Below are 25148 nucleotides of genomic sequence, written 5' to 3' on the forward strand. Positions count from 1 at the left end.
CAACATAGTTAAAATGGCCATATTACCCAAAGCCATATACAGATTTAATGCAATCCCCATTAAAGTCCCAATGGCATTTTTTAAAGAAATAGAACAAAAAATCATCAGATTTGTTTGGAACCACAAAAGACCCCGAATAGCCAAAGCAATATTAAAAAAAAAGAACAATACTGGAGGTATCACACTCCCTGATTTTTCCTTGTACTACAGGGCTACAATAATCAAAACAGCTTGGTATTGGCGGAAAAACAGACACATAGACCAATGGAATAGATTGAGAACCCAGAAATAAAACCACATAAATATGGACAGATAATTTTTGACAAAGAAGCTAAAAACATACAATGGAGGAAAGACAGCCTCTTCAATAAATGGTGCTGGCAGAATTGGATAGCTACGTGCAAAAGAATGAAACTGGACTTCTATCTGTCACCATGTACCAAAATTAATTCAAAATGGATCAAAGACTTAAGCATAAGACCTGACACAATAAACTGCATTGAAGAAAACATAGGTACTAAACTTATGGACCTTGGGTTCAAAGAGCATTTTATGAATTTGACTCCAAAGGCAATGGAAGTAAAAACTAAAAGAAACAAATGGGATTATATGAAACTGAAAAGCTTCTGCACAGCAAAAGAAACTATTGACAAAATAATGAGGCAACCAACTGAATGGGAGAAGATTTTCGCAAACAGTTCCTCTGATAAGGGGCTAATATCCAAAATATACAAGGAACTCATGAAACTCAACAACAAAAAAACAAACAACCCAATTGAAAAATGGACAGAGGACCTGAAGAGACATTTCTCCAAAGAGGATATACAAATGGCAAATAGACATATGAAAAAATGCTCAACATCGCTAATCATCAGAGAAATGCAAATGAAAACCACAATGAGATATCACCTCACCCCAGTCAGAATGGCTTTCATCAACAAAACAAATAGTAACAAGTGTTGGAGAGGCTGTGGAGAAAAAGGAACTCTCATACACTGTTGGTGGGAATGCAGACTGGTGCAGCCACCATGGAAGGCAGTGTGGAGGTTCCTCAAGAAATTACGAATAGAATTACCATATGACCCAGCAATCGCTCTCCTGGGTATCTACCCCAAAAATATAAAAGCATTTCTCTATAGAGACACGTGTACGCCAATGTTCATTGCAGCTTTGTTTACGGTGGCCAAGACATGGAAACAACCAAAATGTCCTTCGATAGATGAATGGATAAAGAAGTTGTGGTACATATACACAATGGAATACTATTCGGCGTTAAGGAAAGATGATATAGGAGCATTTGTGACAACATGGATGGATCTCGAGAGAATAATGCTAAGTGAAATAAGTCAGACAGAAAAAGCAGAGAACCCTATGATTTCACTGATATGTGGTATATAAACCAAAAAGAACAAGACAAACAAATGAGAAACAAAAACTCATAGACACAGACAATAATTTAGTGGTTACCAGAGGGTAAGGGGGTGGGGGGTGGGTGATGAGGGTAAAGGGGATCAAATATATGGTGATGGAAGGAGAACTGACTCTGGGTGGTGAACACACAATGGGATTTATAGACGATGTAATACAGAATTGTACACCTGAAATCTATGTAAATTTACTAACAATTGTCACCCCAATAAAATTAATTAAAAAAAAAAAAAAGAATGTAATATCTAAAATATATAAAGAACTCGTGTAACTCAACAACAAATAAAGAAATAACCTCATTTAAGTAGTGGGCAAAGACTTGGAACAGACATTTCTCCAAAGAAAATATAAAAGTGGCCAATGACCACATGAAAATATGCTCAACATTATTAGTCATTAGAGAAATGCAAATCAAAACCACAATGAGATACTACTTCATATCCACTAAGATGGCTATAATAAAAAAGATAGACAATAACAAGTACTGATAGGATGTGGAGAAAAGTGACCTCTCATATATTACTAGTAGATATGTAAATTGGTGCAGTCACTTTGGAAAAGTTTGCCTGTTCCTCAAAAAGTTAAAACACAGAGTTATCATATGATGCAGCAATTCCATTATTAGGTATATAATCAAAAGAAATGAAAACATATGTTTACATAAAAACTTACACAAATGTTCATAGAGTATAATTCATAACAGACAAAAACTATAAGTAATCCAAAGGTCCATCAACTGATGAATGGATAAACAAAATTTTCGTATATCCATACAATGGAATATTATTTGGCCACAAAAAGGAGTGATGTTTTGATATTAATACACGTTTCAATATGGACGTATCTTGAAAAATTATGGTAAGTAAAAGAAGTCATTCATAAAAGATTACAGGTTGCATAATTCTATTTATATGTAATGTCCAGTACGGGCAAATTTATGAAAACAGAAAATAGATTAGTGGTTCCCAAGGGTAGGTGTAAAGGGGAAATGTGGTATGATTAATGTGTAGGGGGTTTCTTTTTAGGTTTGAAGAAAATATTCTGAAATTAGATAGCGATGACAGTTGTACATCTCTGTCAATATACTAAAACCACTGTATTGTACAATTTATAGGGGTAAATTTTATGGTAGATGAATTATATCTCAATAAAAGTATAATTTTAAAAAACTTAAAAACACATTTACCAAATTAACCAGGAATTCCATTCCTAGGTATTTTCCCAAGAAATAAACACATTTGTCTACACAAACAACTCTCTGCAAATGTTTTTAGTAGCTTTTCTCATAATTGTCCAAAACCAAAGACAACTTAATCATCCATAATCAGTAAATGAATAAATAAATTGTCGTACATTCATACAATACTACACAGCAAGATAAAGGAACAAACTACTGATATATACAAAAACAGATGAATTTCAAATTTGTTAAACAAAGTGAAAAAAACAGAACTAACAGCTAATACAATAAAATAATTCCATTTATATGACATTCTGGGAAAAGTACAACTAAGGAAACAAAAATATAGGGGAAGAGGAGTGACTATAAAGGGGAACAAAAGAACTTTTGGGGTGATGTAAATGTTCTGCATCTTGAAAGTAGTATTGGTCATGTGACTATGCACCTGTCAAAATTTATAAAACTGCCCATGTCAGATGAGTTAATTTCAGTGTTTTCCTGAAACTAAGACCTAGCCGGAGAATCAGCTCCAACGCATCTTTTAGAGCAAAATTAATATAAGACCCAGTCTTACATATTACATTATATAAGACTAGGTCTTATAGTAAAATAAGACTGGGTCAAAAATTAATATAAGACCCGGTATTATATTATATGTTATATTATATTATACCCAGTCTTATAGTAAAATAAGACTGGGTCTTAAGTTTTGCTCCAAAAGGGCATTAGAGCTGATTGTCTGGCTAGGTCTTATTTTAGGGGAAACACGGTAGTTATACTTTAATAAACATAACCCAAAATCTGCACAAACATTTCAGTCATTTCATAATGATATGGGGAAATAGTATAGGATGATTAATCAAAAATTTTTTAAAACTTTTCAAAATGACCCTTGAGGGTTTGTTTTCACTCCTTGCTCATTTTAAGAGAACAGCACTGTATAGAGATAAAAGGTTTCCTCCTGTTCTTAATCTTCAAATTAAAAAGTATAAGTAATCACTGAATTTTCTCGTATCTTTCCCTGTCTGCTTTAGTACTACATCTTCTTACACAAATCCCACACAGAATATGGCTATCAGTTTGTCTAAAACCTGTCTTTCTTATAAAGAAAGCTATGATCAAAGAGAAGGTCCACTTCAGAATCATATAATCAATGTGGCTATGGTCTGATCAGTTAGCAAGATGGTAACAAAAAACATTTATTTGCTTGAATAAAAGATACCATAAATACTTTTCCATGAAAAAAAAAAGAAGCTTTAAAAAAAATAATTACTGATTATTTTGGCCTTTAAGTTCCCCTAATGAAAAATGTAAGTTCCATGAAAACAGAGCTTTGTTCGTTGCAATATTCTCAGTATCTATTTGAAACAATGTGCCTGGCTCTAAAGAGATGATTTGTTAAAAGAGCAATCATTTGTAGACCTACCATTAGCTCAATATCACTACCGATTATATAAAGTTGATCTTCCATGGAAAGCTTCCTGTTCAAATGGGCAAGAACATACGTGATTCCAGGTAAACGCACAGCAGGACTGGTAAGAAGACTACCCCAGAGGGCACTGTAGAATGCAGACTGGTCCACTGCAGCAGCAACCTTTTCCAACAATGTGTTTGTTCTGAGGTACAAAATAAAGTGATTTAAGAAATGAAACATTAAAAATAAATCATTATTCTTTGGCAGAATGTTTAAAAGCACCCATGCGATAGTTATATGTTCCACCCTAGAGACAACTGTGATAGACTGAAAGAAGCATACACTGTAGAAATCAGAACGAGTGGATTTAAGTCCTGGATCCACCATTTACTATCTGTGTAATTTGGGGAAATCACTTAATATCTCTTCAGTTTCCTCAACTGTAAAATGAATATAGCAATAAAAACAATACAAGTCCTATCTACTTCAGTGGGTTGTTAAACACCATATACATTTTAGTTAGTAGTAACCTTGTAACAGAACATATTTTCTGTTAATTTTCTATAAAATCTTAAAGAACATTTCCAAATGTTTCCTTCTCTTTGAAAGCACACTATGTAATTCACAATTTTGATGAATTAGACCTATGACAAAATCATTACTGGTTTATTAAGGATTACATTTATAGATTACTTTTGATTTAGCATAAGCAACTTAAAATACAAAAATCGATAACATAATAGAGTCAGAATCAAGAGATTCTGATAGAGACCTACTGTTTACTTGCTATGTAATACTAACACTGTAATCCCCTCTGATCTCAATTTATTTATGCATTAAAAGAAGAAGTTTACAAATCCTTTTATAGAACTTGTATGGAATAACCGGCAAAGCATAATGCTATGGGCTGAATGTTTATGTCCCTTCAAAGTTCATATGTTAAACCCTAATCCCCAAAAATGGTATTAGGAGGTGGAACCTTTGGAAGGTTTGCCTTCAGGAATGAGATTAGTGTTCTTATGAAAGAAACCCCACAGAGTTGAGCCGCCCCTTCCATTACTTGAAGATGCAGGGAGAAGCCTGCAGCTACAAACCCGGAAGAGGGTTTTCACCAGATCTTAGACTTCCAGCCTCCAGAACTGTGAGAAATAAATTTCTGTTGTTTGTAAGTCACCCAGTCTGTGGTACTTTTTTTTATAGCAGGCCAAATGGACTAAGACACAGAACAAGATAAACCACAGGAATGCCATATTCATAAAGATCATTATTGATTTCTATGTTAAAATTTTAATTGTAGCTGTAGAGTTCTAAAGTGGTATTGAGTCTATGCTTCTCTTAGAATAAGTGTAACAATTTAAAACAAAACTAACATATAAACTAAATGAAATAATCTCACATTATGTTTCTAAAATTACAAGCAAGTAAGTACAAAAACTAATAAAAGAAAATGATCAGCTTTAAGAACAAAATTATTTTTCTCTCGAAGTAGTTTATAAGAGTAATCCCTTACATCTTCAGAATTAGATTCTTACTGCATTATAGGAGCAGATGAATACAATAAAATGGAGTACTTGGTCAATGCACCAGAATAAATTAATTGAAGTTTAAATAAATAAGTCTACTCAAAATAAGTTTGGCATTTTCTATTTTTGTCATCTCAACTCTTAAGTTCCTTTTTTGTAAGAATATCAGTAATGAGATATTAAAGACAGATAATGCCATTATGCATTGTCTTCAACTATTAAATTCCAGAGAAAGAATAGGCTCCAAAGGAGATCAAATCATGTTCTTTGAAAAGTTAAAATATCAACAGTATCATGTTAACAGCTAGTAAAACAGCCCTGCACTTGGAGCTAGGCTATTTTCCGCCATTAACAATTTAAAAACTATTGGCAATGGCCCAATTTCCCATTTTAAAAATTAATCTAAATGTCCTATCTACTGTATTATTATTTTAAATTATGGGTCAATTTTTTGAGTGACTCATACGTGCTAGGCACTGCACTAAGTGATTTCATTATTACAATAATATAATGAAATACGTACTAAGCTTGTTTTATAGATGAGGAAACTGAAAAAAATTGGAAATGTTAAAAAAAGCTTTCCTAAGCTCACAAAGTATCTGTCAAGCCGTGATTTAAACCCAGCCCATTTATCTCCCAAGTCTGTACTCTGATCACCTTACTATATTTTCAGTGTGATACATAGACTATATACACTACAATAATATTTTTTTGGTATAGAAATATTCAGGTTATACATTGGTGTCTAGAATAATTGATTTTTGTGACATTAAAACATTATTGATCTAAGGATTCTTTCTGACCAATCCATGACTTTGATTACTTAGCTGCACAAGAACAGCATCATCTTACCTCTCATAGTACTCTGATCCTTCTTCTAAGCCAGGAAGAATACCAGTTAGCAATCCTTGTAGACCAGGCTTCAATGTTTTACCCAAAGGCAAGTAATATATCTCATACAAACTTAACAATGTTGGTTTCACAGACATGGCAGCATTTGCAAGAAGAGGAAATAATCCAGAACTGTTTAAAAAAATAAAACCATCAATAATTATATGCCAACAAACTACACAACCCAGAAGAAATGGAAAAATTCTTAGAAACATACAAAGTACAAAGACTGAATCAGGAAAAAATACAAAGTCTGAAGAGACCAATTACTAATAAGGAGATTAAATCAGTAACCGAAAACCTCCCAACGAAGAAAAACCCAGGATCAGAAGGCTTCATTGGTGAATTTTACCAAAAATTTATAAAGTAATTAATGTCAATCCTTCTCAAACTCTTTCAAAAAAATCAAAGAGGATGGAATACTCCCAAACTCATTTTACGGAGCCAGCATCACCCTGAAACCAAAGAACACTATCAGAAAAGAAAACTACAGACTAATATCCATGATGAACACAGATGCAAAAATTCTCAATGAAATACTAGCAAACCAAATTCAATATCACATTAAAAAGGATCCTTCACCATGATAAACTGGGATTTATACCTGGGATGCCAGGACAGTTCAACATGTGCAAAATAAACCAACCAATGTAATAAACCAACATAATAAACCAATGTAATACATCACATTAATAGAATGAAAGCAAAACATCATATGATCTCAATAGATGGAGAAAAAGCATTTGACAAAATTCAACATACAATTCATGATGAAAACTAACAAATTAGGTATAGAAAGAATATACCTCAACATAATAAAGGCCATGTATGACAATATTACAGCTAACATTACACCCAGTAGTGAAAGGTCGAAACCTTTTTCTCTAAGACAGAAACAAGACAAGGGAGCTGACTCACTACTACTCAACACAGCCCACTATTCAACACAGTACTGAAAACATAGCACTCCTGGCCAGAGTAATCAGGCAAGAAATAAATAAAAGACATCCAAACTGAAAAAAAGCAAAATTGTCTTTAATTGCAGACATGATTTTATTTACAGAAATGTCTAACGGCTCCATTGAAAACCTGTTAGATCTAGATTCCAGTCATGATGGAAGAAAAGGTTAACACTGTGCTTGCCTCCTCCCACGACCACATCAAACTTACAACTAAATTACAGAATAACCATAATTGAGAACCACCTGAAGACTAGCTAGACAGAAGTCCTACAAGTAAAGAAGGTGTCCTATGCAGCAGAAGCCATGTCGAGACTGGTAGGAGGGGGAGAGATACAGAATGGGATGGTCCCATGCTCACCTGTGGCAGTTAAAAATCAGGAGGGATAACCCAGCTACAGACGTCACCAATGAGGAACAAAGGCCCATGCACTAACTCACTAATGTGCTCACACATTCAGAGCTCCAGCACTGGGGAAGCAGCTGGAAAGGTGTGACGGGCAGATGAAGAGGGACTAAATTGTGTGGCTTCAGGGCAAGGGCTGGAGGGACAGCTTTCCCTCAGACAGAAGTGCTGACAGAAGCCATTGTTCCTTTCTTGAGCCCACCTCCCACCCAGCCTGCAAGCTCAGGCAGGCACCATATCTGAGTCTCCATCAATCTAGCTAACACTGGTCGCCCTGCCCTGGTGATTCCCTGAGATCCTGCACCACCCAACTTGTGGGCTAGCCAAGCCACTTCAGCGGTTTTTCCATACAAATGCTCTTTCTTGGCTCATGCTGCTGATATTCCTAAAATCTCTAAAAGGTTCACAAACCCCAAACAAACAGCATCTGGCCTCAGTGTGCCCCGTATCTCTTGCTAAGTATCCCCAAGCTTGGCAATAGTGGCAGGTGGCCACATTTCACAGCTTAGCCTATCCTAGACACCTCCAAGCCCAACTCAAGTGGAAACAATCTGCAGTTCACTTAGTAGCTAATAAAAGTGGCTGCAAGCAGAACAAAGGTAGCAGCTGACCTTGGCCTGCACCAGAACCGCTCTTCAAAGGCCCCAGAACTCAAACACCCAGTGGCTACCTTCAGACCACACCAAAGCACTACCCGACCACCTCTACAAATGACACACTCGAATGGCAGACCAGGCAGGCACCAGAGACCCACTAACATGAATCCTGCTCCACAGAGAGCCCCTGCAAAACAGTTCCTCTACTATAGTCACAGCCATTTCTCACAACCAATAAGCCTGACGGTCAAATTCTCCCACTAACATGCCAACAACAATCAAGGATCAACTACAAGAGGAGGGCACATACAACCCACACAGACACACACACACCTGGGTGATCTGGCTCAGGTGACAAGGAGACTGTGCCACTGGGCCCTACAGGTCACCTACTACATAAGGCCACTCTACTAAGACCAGGAGGCATAGCAGCCCTACCTAATACATAGAAACAAACACATGGAGGCAGCCAAATGGGGAGACAAAGAAAATATGTCCTAAATGAAAGAACAGAACAAAGCTCCAGAAAAAGAACTAAACAAAATGGAGGCAAGCAATCTATCAGATGCAGAGTTCAAAACACTGGTTATAAGGATTTTCGATGGTCTCAGGGAGATCTTCAAGAGATAGGAAACATAAAAATGGAGATAGAAAACATAAAAAAGAAGCAGTCAGAAATAAAGAATACAATAACAGAAATGAAGAATACATTAGAGTGAATCAACAGTAAATTGGATGAAACAAAGGATCAAATCAGGAATTTAAAAGACAAGGTAGCAGAAAATATCCAAGCAGAACAACAAAAAGAAAAAAAGAATCCAAAATAATGAGTATAATTTAAGAGGCCTCTGGGATAACATCAAGCATAACAACATTTGCATCACAGGAGTACCAGAAGGAAAAGAGAGCAAGGAGTTGAAAACCTATTTGAAGAAGTAATGATGGAAAACTTCCCTAATCTAGTGAAGGAAACAGACATACAGGCCCAGTAAGTGCAGAGTCCCAAAGACTCCCAAAGATGAACTCAAAGAGGACCACACCAAGACACATCATAATTAAAATGCCAAAGGTTAAAGACAAAGAGAGAATCTTAAAAGCAGCAAGAGAAAAACAGTTACCCACAAAGGAGCTTCCATCAGACTGTCAGCTAATGTCTCAACAAAACCTTTGTAGGCCAGAAGGGATTGGCATATATGCACCAGTGATGAAAAGCAGTGACGTAAAACCAACATTACTTTATCCAGCAAAGCTATCATTAGAATTAAAAAACAGATAGAGTTTCCCAGAGAAGAAAAAAACTAAAGGAATTCATCACTACCAAACCAGATTATAAGACATGTTAAAGGGACTTCTTTAAGAAGATGAAAAAAATATCAAAAGTATTAATAATAAAATGGCAAATGCTACATATCTATCAACAACTACTTTAAATGTAAATAAATTAAATGCTCTAATAAAAGGACATGAGGTGGCTGAACGGATAAGAAAACAAGAACCATACAAATGCTGCCTACAAGAGACTCACTTCAGATCGAAAGTCATATACAGACTGAAAGTGAAGGCATGGAAAAAGACATTTCATGAAAATGGACAAAAAGAAGCTGGAGTAGCAGTAGTTAGATCAGATAAAATAGTCTTTAAAACAAAAGCTATAACAAGAGACAAAGAAAGAACTAGCAATTCCATTTCTGGGTATTTAACTGGAGAAACTCAAAACACTAACTCAAAAAGACATATGCATCTGTATGTTTATTGCAGCATTATTTACAATAGCCAAGATATGAAAGCAACCTAAATTGCTTCATCAGTAGTTTCCATCAGTACATGAATGGATAAAAAATTGGAACATACGTACAATACAATACTACTCAGGTATAAAAAAGAATGAAATCTTGCCACCTACAACCACATGGATGGACCTAGAGAAGTCAGACAGAGGAAGACAAATACCATATGATTTCACTTATATGTGCGATTTAAAAAATAAATGAACAAACAAAACAGAAATAAGAGAAATGGAACATTTTGATGATTGCCAGATGGGAGGAGTGTTGGGGATGGGTGAAATGCGGAAGGGATTAAGATGTACAAATTAGTAGTTACAAAATAGTCATGAGAATGTAAAATATAGCATAGAGTATACAGTCAAAAATATTGTAATAACTATGCATGGTGTCAGATGGATACTAGATTTATCAGGGCGATCATTTTATAAGTTATATAATGTGTAATTACTATGTTGTACACCTGAAACTAATATAATATTGTATGTCAACTGTAATTGAAAAGTAAAAACTTATCTTAAAAACCCATTAGATCTAATCAAGGAACTCAGTAAAGTTCTAGAATACAAAATCAATGTATTAATACAAAAATCAGTAACATGTCTATATACTAGAAATGAATTATCTGAAAAATAAAAAACCCATTTACGATAGAATCAAAAAGAATGAAATACTTATGAATAAATCGAACCAAGGAGATGAAACATCTGTACACTGGAAATTAAGACATTAATGAAAGAAATGAAGATGCAAATAAACAGAAAGATATCCATGTCCATGGACTGGAAGAATATTAAAATGTTAATAGTACTGAAAGCCATTTATAGAGATTCAATATAATCCCTCTCAAGATTTCAATGGCATTTTTTCTATTTTTTTTTTTACAGAAAAAAAATCCTAAAATTCATTTGGAACCACAAAAGACCCTGAATAGTCAAAGCAATCCTGAGAAAGCACAATAAAGCTGAATGTACCACACTTTGATTTCAAACTATATAACAAAGCTATAGTAATCAAGATAATATGATATTGGCATAAATGCACATATGTAACTATGTGAGGTAATGGATGTGTCAACTGTAGTTACTGTGGTAATCATTTCATAATATATACATATATCAAATCATTATGTGTTACATCTTAAACTTATATATCAATTGTATTTTAATAAATATGCGGTAGGAAACCCAAAAACATTTTTACACTTAGATGCAAAAAAAGTGAATTACTGACCTAGAAGCTATGTAAGGGGAAATTACCAGAATGTAGTACGAAGAAATGAAGTTTGAAAATAGGGAAGAAGGCTTTAGAGATGGGAAAGCCAGAGTTAGAAGATCTAATATATGTTTAATCACCATTCCAAAAAATGGGAGAGAGAATAGCTGGAGTAAAATCAAATTTTCTCTGGAAGAGATTCCAGAACTGATGAAAGGCACTGATTCATAGATTTAAAATTCCCAATGAATCCCAACAAGGATAAATAAAAAGATACCTAATTCTGAACACATCACAGTAAAACTAGAGTACTTAAGCCTAAAATGTAAAAGAAAGGCTGTTTCAGGGAGGATAATTGAGGAAGTCTTCTATGAAGAGTTGATATTTAGGAGACCTCCATTAGAGTATTCAGGGTGAAGGAAAAGCAAAGAAAATGAGGAAGAATAAGCAAAGAGATCTGTATCACCACAACGGAACAAATTGGGGGGAAAGTGGCAGGAGCCGAAAGTCATTGGCAGAGCCAGAGCTGAAGGTATAAAAAGCCCTAAAAGCCATGGTAAGGACTTTGAAATTTTCTTTTAAGTGTGACAGGAAGAAGTCAACGGAGGTTTTTAGCAAAGGGATGACATTATCTATTTAACATATTAAAAACTTTACGCTGATACTGTGTGGAGAACAGGTATAAGAGGAGGATAAGAACGGATAGTCTGACTGTTATGAGACCAGGCTAGAGATGGTGCTTACTTAGAGAGGATGCTGCTGGTGAAGGTAAGAAGAAGCATTAGGGACACATATCAGAACAGTAGTAACATCTAAACACTTTACATACATTAACTCTTTTAGTTTTATTAATAACCTATGAAATTTGTCATCTTATTGCCCTTTTGCAGATCAGAGTACACACACAGAGGTGAAGAAAACTGCCCAAGATCACAGAATTAGTGGTGAAGACAAACTATTTGACTGCACTGCCTCTGCTCTTAACCACTGTGAGAGAACTAGTAGTGCCAGAACGCACATGGGAGGAGGAAGAGCATAGGCAAGCAAAGAAGCTATTAAGGGCAGCTTTCAGATGTCAGGCCTGTGTAAATGGATTGACAGTGTGCCATTATTGAGCTTAGTGCATTGCAGAAGGCAAGGCTTATAGAAGAAGAGGATAAGTTTAGTTTAGAACAAGTTGAACTTCAATTGCCTTTAAAGATCCACCAGGGATGGCAAGGAAGCTAAGAATTTACAGCAGAAGCCAACACTGGTGAGGTCGAGTTGGGAGTTAGCACGTAAGAGATGGGCATGGGTAAATCTGCCCAAGGAGTGACTATAAAGTGAAAACATAACGTACAGGACTGAGCAAACCCTAAGAAATTCCATATACACAGTTGAGGGAAAGAAGGAAATGCTGGTAAAGCGATCAAACTGGAGAACGTGGTATCACAGAAACCAAGAGAATGATTAACACTGTTGAAAGCTGCTGAGAAATCAAGGCATCTTATTTTTTTCTCAGGGGAGTTCTGAAGCTTAAAAGGTAGAAAGTACTCTAATCTCAAAATTTTTGAATGAAACTTCATAAATGACATCTAAGAAAAAACAGGAAGTGTCTAAATTTTTCTGAATCATTTGACTATGAAAATATTTAAGATGGATATCTGAAAATCTCCATCCTCAAGTAGGTTTCATTTATCTTTCACAGGAAAAACAATAAATTAAAAATATTGTCATTTATATGTGAATAGATAGTAAAATTATTCTTACCTATATAAAAAAAGATCTTTGGCAAGTCGCTTCGGTCCAATGATTTTGAAGATAATTTCATATGTTTCAAGTGCCTTCCGATGAACTCCACCTGGTAATGCTGGATGTAGACACTGAGCTAGGCGTTTGCCTATAGTCAGCTTTTTGGGTACTACTTGATACTTTGCATTATTTTGTAAAACCTTGAAGAAAACATTTTAATTCAGTTGAGAAAAAAATACTACATTTCATATTATATCCACTTTCTAACACAGTATTATCAAAAATTCTTCTAGAACTTCTTTATATTTGGAAAAAATAGAACAGAGACCAAAGAACTTTCATTTTTGTCAGTTATATCTATCAAGGTATATGTCATATTTGAAATTAAAACTGCGGATTCTAAAAAATATTGAATTAAAAAAATTCACAGAATGTTAACAGAAATAACATTTTTATGAAAAATATTTTTCAAAACAAATTTATTCAGGAGATGTATTATTTTAGATTTTTGTAAAACTTTAATGTTAATCAGCTATCAATTTACTTTTGATACATTGTTTGAAATATATGAAGAAAATTGGACCTCAAAATAGATGGATATAGTTGTAAGAAGGCAACTACTGCTTTGGTGTATCATGTAGCAAGTAGTTCTAATGCTTAAAAGAATCTACATGAGATGATGATTGCCCGTTTGTTTTTACTAACTTCTCAATTAGACCAAATACATTTTGCTTTATATATTCAACTATAACACAGTCAGAGTAGAATTTGTAGAAGATACAATTTTACAAACCACCCCAAGAAGACTAGTTATTTAAGTAACATGAAAGAACTTATAAATGTACTTCTTCAAATTAATATGATAAAAAGCTGATACGTTATAAAATGTACACTCAGAAGGAGAACAGAATAATATATACTAGAATTGAATTTCGAAGAAGCACACAAGAGTCCTTTATTTTACAAAATAAAGAACTGAGGTTAAAATATATAAAATGACCTGCCAAAGCAGTATAACAGAAGAGTCAGCACTAGATCTCCCGGTTCATAAAAAAAGTGGAGGCTCTAACTGAGGTCAACTTAAAATAGCATTTTCAATGTTCTTCCCACTATAAGCCTTTAATTCAGTTTTAAATTGAATTTAATGAATAGTAAATAAAAATAGATCTATAAATGAAAAACAATGCAGCTATGAAAACATTTTATTTTATTTTTTAAACAAGCTGCCTTCCATTTCTGGAATATTAATTTAAATTTTGGACACAGGAGCAGAGTTAATATTTACACATATTTTTTAAAAAATTATGATTATTACCAGAAGTACCTCTGTATATCATTAAATTAGAAAATTTAATGATATATAACATAAAATGCTTCAATAAACAATTCTATTAATATGAAATAAAAAAAGGAAAATATAGGACCATTTTCTAAAAGGATTTCTGAGTTGGAAAACTTACATAAATGAGGTAAAAATTTAGCGAAACATATTTAGACTATCTTCCACATATACAAATATATAAAAACGTATTTATATATAAATATAAAAGTCTTACCTTATTTCACTGTGATTTTAGGTAAGTTTCATCAATGACTTGAATATTCTACTTTGTGTTATCTGGATACAATAAAATCTGCTTTCATGAATACTGATTAACTATAAAAACTAATTATGTATGTAATCAAGCAAATTAATTTCCACAATTTTGAACTGCTTTTAAACATAGTTCCTAGTAAGTCTTCAGAGACTCTTTATAACAAGAACAAACTATCTTTAAGTAAACACATACTTTTGAATGCAATTTCTTGGGGATGTTGTCAAAAATTTGAGAATTTGTCAAACCTCAAATGATAAATGTTAGAAGTTAACATGTCAAACGTAAGTTTGTGCATCTAATTTTCAGATAAATCCTTGGTACACTGGAAATTAAAGCTTTTCTTTTTAAGATATCAAAAAATTATCCTTAGTATCAGGTTGAAAACTAGTATCCTTGGTATGTATTTTAAGACAAATTTCTTTCCTAGTAATTGTATGCTAAGCTGTCTGATGTTAAAATAATTATTGAAGAGCTTTCCTTTTCTTTCTGCTACCCTGGACCATTTAGTATTTAGAAGCATTCCTATTCAATAACGTATTTTTTTTAATCCAAAAAATTCCAAAACAAAAAAAACATACACAAAAATACACCTATTATTGTGAGAAAAATTTAAGAAAAAACACACCAAAAAACAAACAAACAAACAAACAAAAAAACAGGGCAAAAATTTAAAACTAAGAGTTGATCAATGATGCCACCGTAATTATAGTGGATAAAAACCCACACATGTCATTCAAAGCCAAGCTCTATGTAACTGCTTGTCACTTTTATATTCAGTTCAGTACTTTTTGTATCTAAGGCTTGCCTGGATATAAAATGTCTCCTAATTGCTACATGTCATTTGGTAAGAACATATTAGTTACTACTTTCAACATAGAGGTTTTATTGCCAGGAACTCTAGAACCATATCTGATGCTCAATTACAGAAACTTATTAGTCCTCACTGTTATCAAATTTGTTTCTTAGTCTTGTGTTTTTAGAGGTAATGATGATAATAACTATAATTTTCAAACAGTATTGTTGTTTTGGCCTTAAAAATATGTCTGACTACATAGACATACAATGTGTGAAGTAAAATAGCAATAACAAAAGTAATTCTGAGATTTAGTTATATTTTCAAAATTTTTTCTTCAAGATGTAGGAAATCTAATAAATATAGACAGCTTTCTGATTTTTGCTACTTTTTATGAAATGGATGAGACTGACATACCTTATTAAGTTTTCCAAGTGCCGATATCAAATCTGCCCATTCACTGGAGTATTCAAAATTCTTTAGTGCTTTGTCAATTGCAGCTACATAGTTTCTGTATTTTGAGTCACTCAATAACTCCAGCTCTTCTGTGTTCATCCTCCCACAGCGTCCCACTAGAGACCAGTTCCAAAATCATGTAAAATCATTACCTACAAGAGTTTTGCAGGAGGAACCAAAGTTACAAAGTATTAAATGGGGTTTGATGCTCTTGCTACAGAGTTAATGACTAACTTTAACACGTTTCTTGAGTTACAAGTGGTTAACACTGGTTGGCTAGCATGCAGTCATGGAAGTATTCAAAGATAACTCCCTCTGTTCCTTCCTAGGAACTGGAAAATGGCTGTGAGGATTTAGGGATATAAAAGAGTAGGGAATATTTTGATACTTAGTTCAATTTAGAAATTGTTATTTCTCTGCCATATTTGCTAATATAACATTTCTGATATACATACCCCTCCACATTGTTTTGATCCTAAAACACACTAAGACGGGTTGACTGTAAACATCAACGACATGCAAAAAAAAAAAAAATGAATGTCTTGGCGATTATCTTACTTTATTAAGTAATAAATGAACATACAGTATGAAGGAATATCATCAGCTCTTTGAAATTAGACCTTAATTACTTATTTTTTATAAAACTGACAAGTATATATATTGACAAGTATATGGTTTAAAATATGTCCACAGATTCTTCGATTTTACTTTCAAAAACTGGTACCTAATCTTCCAGCTCCTTGGGCTGGACTTTGTGACTCACTTCTGAGAAAAACAGTAAGATAGAAATGACAATGTATAATGGCTAAGACTAGGTCACAAGAGCACTCCAGCTCCTGCCTTTCTGTCTTACATTACTAGCTGTGGGGATAGCAGCCACCATGTCATGGGGACCTTCAAGGAGCCCTACGGAGAGGTCCCTCTGGTAAGAAACGGAACCTTTCTGCCAATAGGCATGAGAGTGAGTCATCTTATAAGTAAGTAGCTCCCCCACCCCCTGGCAAGCTTTGGGTTGACTGCAGCCGCCAACCAACATCTTGACTGTAACTTTACGAGAGACTCTGAGCCAGAACTACATAGCTAAGTCCTTCAAATCTGTGACTGACAGAAAGTTTCCTGCTTGAAGCCACTGAATTGGATGGAGGGTAATTTGTTATACAGCAATAGATGACTAACACAGAGTAGTAAAAGGATTCAACTGAGGCTCAACTTAAAAACCAATGTGGCCTCTCCTCTATTGTTCTGGTATCTTATTTGAGTTTTCACTAACTCTGCACCTTTCCTTAGAGCTGGGTTCATGGGACTAAAGGAGGGTCTAAGAATGGGCCTCCGGGGATACTAACACAATCAAATTGGGGAGCGGGGCTGTAAAAATAGTCTTTACAACAAATGGTTTGGGGATAACTGGATACCCACATTTAAAAGAATGAAGTTTACTTCTTCCTCACACCTACACAAAAATTAACTCCAAATGGAACATAGATCTAAATGTAAGCACTATAAACCTCTTAGAAGAAAATACAGGATTAAATCTTTGTGACTAAGGGCCAGGCAGTTATAGAAATAACAAATACCGGGGGTGCCAAAAAAATGTATACACATGACTTGTATTCATCTTTTATCGGTATATATTGAGTATTACAATTCTAATAGAGTTTTTTTTCTTTCTTAAAATGTGTATACATTTTTTGGCATCCTCTCTCTCTATATATATATATTTATATTTATAAAGCACCACAAGTAATACAAGCAACAAAAGAATAAATTGGATTCCGTCAAAATTAAAAGCCTTTGTATTTCAAAGGATACCATCAATAAAGTGAAAAGACAACTGACAGAAAAAGCGAAAATAACAAGGGACCTGAATATAAATAAAAGTATATATTGTATCTTACAAATCAATAAAAGGACAAATGATTCTAAAATAGGCAAAGGATCTGAGTAGACATTTCTCCAAAGAAGATACACAAATGGTCAATGAGTGCATAAAATGATATTCAACATCCTTAATCATCAAGGAAATGCAAATCAAAACCACAATGAGATATTTCACACTACTGGGATGGCTGTTATAAAAAAGACATAAGTATTAGCAAAGATATGGAGAAACTGGAACCCTTATAAACTGTTAGTAGGAATATAAATCAGTGCAACTGCTTTGGAAAATAGTCTGGCAGTTTTTGAAAGGTTAAACACAGAATTACTTTATGACTCAGCAATTGCATTGCTAGGTATGGTACATACACCCAAGAGAAATGAAAACATGCCACATAAAAACTTTTATATAGATGTTTAAAACAGCATTATTCATAATAGCCCCAAAGAGGAAACAACCCAAATATCTATCAACTGATGTGTGAATAAAACACAATATTCTTCAACCATAAAAAGAAATGAAGTACTGACACATGCTACAACATGGATGAACCATGAAAACATGCTAAGTGAAAGAAACCATTCATAAAAGACCAAATATTGTATGATTCCATTTATATGAAATGTCTAGAACAGACAAATCTCTAGTGACAGAAAGCAAATTAGTTTTTGCTGGGGGGGAAGGGCTGAATTGGGGGGAAATAGAGCGTAATTCCTAATAAGAATGGGGTTTATTTTTGACAAAATGACAAAAATGTTCTACAGTTGATTGTAGGGATGGTTACACAACTCTGTGAATGTACTAAAAACCATTTAATTATACATTTTAAATAGGTGAATTGTATGGTATGTGAATTATATTTCAATAAAGATTTATGTAGTAGATATACATAAAATGGACGCCATGAATCTGTGAATTTCCTCAAATTACACACAAAATTTACATCTTACATTTTATTGGGGAGATAGTCTACTACTTTAACAATATTCTTAAACACAGTTTTCTACATAACACTAAAAAAGTGTAAGAATCACTACTCTAGGAAACAGCTATATTAATACAGCCTGTCTGCATCAAAAAAAGCTAAAAATCTATTAATTTATTAAATCAAAATTCTCTTGTTTAAGATTAAGCCAACATGAGGCAACACAAACTTCCTAATTCTCTATCTCAGTTGTTTACAAACAAACTGTAAATGCCATCTTTAGAGAGAATAATCCTTAAATACAGTCACTTAACATACATATGAAATTACTCACTTCACTACACCATGGACCAAGAACTATGTTTGGGTGCTGACTAGAGAGAATATCTCCGACCTTGTGATACTTTCATTCCCAACTCCGAGGAGTGGGAATGGAGAAATAAGGTAAATCCTTTAAGATAGTCGATCTACTGTTCTTTTAAAAATTTTTATATTGGACCTAGGGACTTTGAATGCTGTCAAGTTTATATGGAAAAAAAACATTTAATCTTTAGGTCTTTGTGTTCTGGACTCTCAGAGCAGCAAACCAAACACAAAGCAGTATTCTGAAGTACTCTAAGAAATTAAAGATAAATATAAACTTAATAAGTGCATCAAAAATATTAACCTTCCATTTCAAAATTGATTTTGTTTTATAGAAGAGTTGAATATACAATTCCTTAACTATGGTAGCAATCTTTGAGAGCAGGAAGCATGTTTTATACATATATGTATGTTTCACAGCACATAACTTGCAATGTTGAGGCTCATGCTGTGGTCTAAGTATAGTGACTAAGACTTGGAATAAATTAAAAACTATGCAAGTTGTTTTATCATTAATCTGTGATTTCTAAAATTTTTAAAAACTATTTCACCATAAACAGAAACACACAGAGAAAGCAATAAGTGTTTCAGACACAAAACACTGATATACTAAAACGATTAAAGTCATAAACTTCCATAATAGTTGAATATTAATAATGACAGAAGTATATGGAATGAAAGTCAGAATGCAACTTAAAGTAAAAACATGTCTAAATTTGATTCTGAGAAATCAGAGAAGAAATAACTGCAAAACCAAATTAAACTAAGAGAAAAAAATCAAATTGACTGGATTTTCTGAAAATATATAAAAACAGTATAAAATAACTCACTTATAATCAATAAACCTAAGAATGTACTAGTAGTAAAGCATGTGTATAAATTTTACTGGCAAGGACTTTATTTCCTTAACAATATTTCCAGAATAAGACATGACACATCATTTTTGAAGATGACATACAATATTTATGCATGGAAAAGATTAACTTGAAAAGAATTTAGTAATTTCTATCAGTGAAAGTTGGGGTTGTTTATCTATAATCAGGGTAATAATATAATTGTGCAGTAATATTACCTCAATTGACATATCCTTCAGACGTTTCTTATTTGGTACGAAAAAAACCTAACTTTACAAAAAGATACAACAAAAACCAGCTAAGTTTGTTGGGTTTATAACTCCTATATGTGTTCACAGCTAAAAAAGTTGAGTCTGGTAAGAAATTTGGATTTATTTAGCTAAAAGCAGTCTAAACACTTAAATATGATTTAAAAGACTTCACATAGCATAGGATACATATAACACTCAGGTAGAACATTAAAAGCAAAATCTTATGAAAATGGCTGAAAAATGAAAAAGAACATTCTGTAAAAGTTTCATCAGCAGGAAGCTGCAGTATTTTATTCACATGAAAAGATGTTCAGATCCTAGGACTAAAAATGTGGTTATGCTTCCTCAATGATTTTAATGAAAATAAAATTACTCATTATATATCAGAGTCTAGGGATGTACCACTTTTGAATTTTTCATCCAACATATATAATAAATGAAGGTAGATTCTCAGGTAAATTTTTCTATATTTTACTTTAAGTGGCTTGGATCAGTACTCCTCATGTTATCTATGGTTGAAGAATCAGTTTTTTCCCTCTAACCCATTGCTAACTGATACTTTTCTAAAATATAAAATCATGTAGTTGCTGCAACATCAAAATACTATAAAAGTTTCTAAACGCTTACTTTCATCTCTGTGTTTATCTCGTGTTTTAACAAAAAACTTGTAAATGGTCCACAAATCAAACTTAGATCATAACACAAATATAACATATGCCCATATTGCATCAAGGAAACATCATACACTGTCTGTTCTCCAGAAAGGTGGTAGCACATGGCAGAAAATAGCCATATTCAATAACAAAACAGTGTTTTGTAGAACCCCAGCCCATGACACGATAGGCAGTGGGAGGGCAAGGCATTCAAGCACAGGTGTTAAAGTGAACATAACTGGGAAACCAAACCCTAGTTATAACACTTAGCAGCAGTATGACCGTGGGCAAGATTCTCAAACCTGCTACCTCATCAGTAAAAGGAGATGTTGGCCAAAATTAAGTAAAGAACATACTAGTCATCAGAGTGCCTGGCACATAGAAAATGATCTAAAAGTTATTGTCACTATTATTACCAATAAAAGCAAACAGTACTAGGAAGCAAGTATGCCTATTATAACGACCAATAAAGTGTAATTAAGCATCAGATTAATGGCTCTGAACTTACTGGCAACAAAGTGGAAAACTGAAGCATCTCACTAACCTAGCTCTAATTGTCTCAAGAATGCAAATTAAATTGTGTCTTTGCCAAATGTGTCTTTTTCACTATTTTATTTAACACACATATTTGATGAATTTTGACTAATGCATACACGTCACGTCAAGATTCCTCACCACCGTTAAGATATATAGAAAATTCCCATCATCCTAAATAAGAAACCAAACATTTCCATCACCTCTATCAAATGAGTTTTCGTTTGAATTAAAAACAACAACAACAAAAAAGACAACTTCCCACTAGATACAATAACAAACCATTTAGTATAACTAGGGAACTTGAAAATGCAAAGACAAAAATTTAAATTCTAATTTTAAAGTGTTGCAGGTTAAGTCAAAATGGCATTTAAAATCATTCTTTCAGGAGCTGTTAATAAGTAGATTTTCTGACTTAATCTATAGTCCACTTGACAATTTAGCTGCAGTTCTTTCAAACTTACAACTGATAAACTGCACCTGATTTGTCATAAAACATGATACAGTGTAGTGTTTTGTCACACTCAAATAGAAAAATTAAACAAAATAAGTTTTTATTAAAAAGCCATCGTTTTCTCTAGGGAAATTAGGCCCTATGAAAATTATCAGGTAATAACAGATTTATGTCTTCATACTTTATAGTGTATAAAGGTAAAATTTAAATAAGAAATGAGCATCCATCAGACCATCTAAATTTTAAAGTTTTGTTTAAATGGTTGTCAAAATGGGTAAACAAATTTCAGAATACCTACATGAAGAAGATAACTTGGCTTGTTTGCTATCACTAGCTGAGATTTCCCCTTCTCTCCCTCTTTTGCCATGAAAGGTAGAGAGAGAGGGTTGGAGAGAGAGGAGCTTTCAGTTTTATCCAGTTCTAAAGATATATCTGGGAACTGTCAAAGTGTTTTATCACATTCCAAGATATAAATGAATAAATTATTTAAGGCACCATGCAATGTGGGATGGTGGAACCCTACCAGTTGATTATGAAAGAGAGAGTACCTTAAAACTACTATATATAAAGTATAGACTCTTTCCAAACGTTTTTAAATGAAAAATGATCATTCAGTAATTGTTAACATCTAACAAATGAATGTGACAATTACTAACAAATCTATTTCATTTTGGTCAAAAGTTTTGGGTTTCGATGTTGACACTTTCACTAAATATTTTTTAGCAAAACATTTACTTAACCAAAGCTAGTTACTCCAAAAAATTGGAAACTTCTCTGTAGGGTTGACAATATGGGTAAAAGACAACACCCACCAGGTATTTCAAAATTGGTTAAGGCCACCCATTATAACCCTGATGCTCTGTACTTCCCATAATTTGACTTGATCTCAAACCTTCAAATGGTATACACTCTAGGAAACTCCAGATAATGTGATCAACAGATCTTCAGCTTTTCTCTGTATGTCCTACCACCTTCTAGTCTTAATTCTCTTCCAAGGATAAGACCTCCTCTGATGCAGCAGAGGTAACAGCATCTTAGCTAACCTTACAATGTGCTCACTAAATAGCAGCCACTGTTCAAATGCCTTGCATATTATAATTCATCTAATCCTATTTGAACCAACGAGGTAAGTGCTATTATTATTATCCACACTTACAAAGAAACTGAAGCACAGAAATACTGTGTGATATAGTTAATAAATGGCAGAACCAGGGATTTAAACTCAAGCAATCTGGCTTTAGAGTTCTAACTCTTAAGAGTAGTTCTAACTACTCTTGACTCTCATGGAAACATTTTTTTCCCTTCTAATACCTTTCCTACCTCAAGACCAGGAAGTAAAGTATCTTTCTTTCTCCTTCTGCTATACTTTGCTAGCAAAATCCCATCCCTGGTTGAGCTCCATTATTTGCTTTTTCCATACCTGAACTAAAGCAATTGAATACTGCTGGAGAAAAGTCATACAACCAAGCTGACTACACTTTGAGAAACACAATCCTCAAATAGGTCCTCAATGCAGTTCTGATCCACTGTTTCCTTAGTAAATTTACTGGCCTGACAGGACTGTTTGAAAACTTCTCAAAACTCTGGTACCACCTTTCCTCCATTGTTGCTAAAGATCGAGCTTCAAATTTAATTTTAAAAACAGAAGCAAAAGGAATGCTTTTACGTTTCTCCCAACAAATCTATAAACCTATCTCCAACCTAAACCCAAATTCTCTACTTTCCCTCCTGTTCTGAGGAACAAAGGACCATCCTCTATCAAAGGCCTTTTGCTATCTTCTGGATTACTCCCTTAACAATTTCCCCCAAGTGCATTATTGGCTCCCTCTTTCTGTACCAGTTTCCTGTCTACACGATCGTTCCCGACCAGCCTACAGGCAAGTCCTGGAATCTGCCTCAGTGAAAAACTAAAATCCCTAGCCTGCCCTTTAGCCCTACAGACTCGCTGGCTATTCAATCCATTTCTCTGTTCTCTCTCACTACAAAACTTTTTGAAAGATTTCTCTACACTTACTATTTCATTTCCTTATCTCCTAGTCACTCTTCAGCCCACTCAAAAAATGCCTTATGACACTGTTCCCTCTAAGGAAAGCACCCATACAAAAGCCACCAGTAAAAGTGCCTTAGCCAAAGCCAGTGGTCACTTCTCTAGCCCCTCATCTGAATCAACTTCTCAGCAGTAGTCAATACTTTGCTCTTGGTTAGGACTTTTCACTCAAGGTATGTTCCGACCTCCCTAACTGCTCTTTTCCAATCTGTGTTGCCTCCTCTTCTCTATTCAGTTTATCATCACCATCATCATCAAAATGCTGAAGTACTTCCAGGCTCATTCAGGAACCCTATGCTTTTCTCCCCCCATTATCTCCTCTAATCCTATAGGTTCAAACGGCATGTTAACTAACACATCCTGAGTTTGTAACTTTTCCTTCTATTATTCTAACCAGTTAGAGTTCACTCCAGCACACCACTGAATCGGGTTTTGATTCCTGAGCCCCTATAATCCATCCTCCACATTATGTCATTATGAGAGTATCCAAACTCAAATACACCAGCGTTTTTTGCATTACAGGACATTTTGTATTTGCTATTCTCTATACCCGAAAACTCTCAAGTCAACTCTTTGTGTGGCAAACTCCTTCCTATCCTCCAAATAATTAATACCAAACCCTCAAGAAGCTTTCTGATCAGTCTTTAAATTGGCCTGCACCAGGCCCACGATCTTACCATCTACTCTAGAGTATCACATTACTTCCTTCCTAACACTTGTTACAGTCTGAAATTGTCCTATTTGCTTGTTTCCTAACTTTGGTCTTTTAAGCATGGCTTCTGAATAGTTTCATTTGAACTATTACCACGAATTCCCATTTTTACTAACTTCAGCTTCTCTAACAGCCAATTAATTTTAAACAGCAAAAAATAGTTTGAGCATATTAGTCCTTGCTGGAAGCTCAATTTATAATCCATGAAAACCACTTTAGCCCAGTGCTTATTTAGCACATAAGAAGTACTCTTATCACTGCTATAATTGTGACATTCAATTACTTAGAAATGAAATGCAAGCTCTTAATCATACAATTAAAATCTTTTCATAAATCGGACCCATTCAATCTATCTTCTAATTCATATTTCTGTCCTAGCTAAGCAAAACCTAGAGACAAAGATTCTTTACTTCACCAAACTTTAGTCAGGCTTCTGAACCCTCCATTGCATGTTTTTTGTTTCTTTCTCAAAAATTATCTCCACCTATTTATGTGGGTTTATTTC

The 25148-nt window shown here is 34.1% G+C and overlaps 1 protein-coding gene across 8 annotated transcripts in view; it reads right to left on the reverse strand.

Moving 5' to 3' along the window:
* The window catches only part of DOP1A (DOP1 leucine zipper like protein A), an 89993-nt gene that overhangs the window by 57130 nt on the left and 7715 nt on the right, over positions 1–25148 (reverse strand). For 4 of the 8 annotated variants that reach the window (XM_081044283.1, XM_081044280.1, XM_081044278.1 and 1 more), the window contains 4 exons: positions 15936–16126; positions 13146–13327; positions 6398–6568; positions 4035–4224 (listed from right to left, as the gene is read on the reverse strand). In XM_081044283.1, coding sequence (XP_080900409.1) covers positions 4035–4224; positions 6398–6568; positions 13146–13327; positions 15936–16073 — 681 coding nt within the window. In that variant the 5' untranslated portion in view covers positions 16074–16126. Of the gene's footprint in view, positions 1–4030; positions 4225–6397; positions 6569–13145; positions 13328–15935; positions 16127–25148 lie in introns of all 8 variants that reach the window. The other 4 variants (XM_081044281.1, XM_081044279.1, XM_081044282.1 and 1 more) reach the window with 1 other exon arrangement.

Source organism: Rhinolophus hipposideros (genome assembly GCF_964194185.1).
Source record: "Rhinolophus hipposideros genome assembly, chromosome: 3".
NCBI classification, from domain to species: Eukaryota; Metazoa; Chordata; class Mammalia; order Chiroptera; family Rhinolophidae; genus Rhinolophus; species Rhinolophus hipposideros.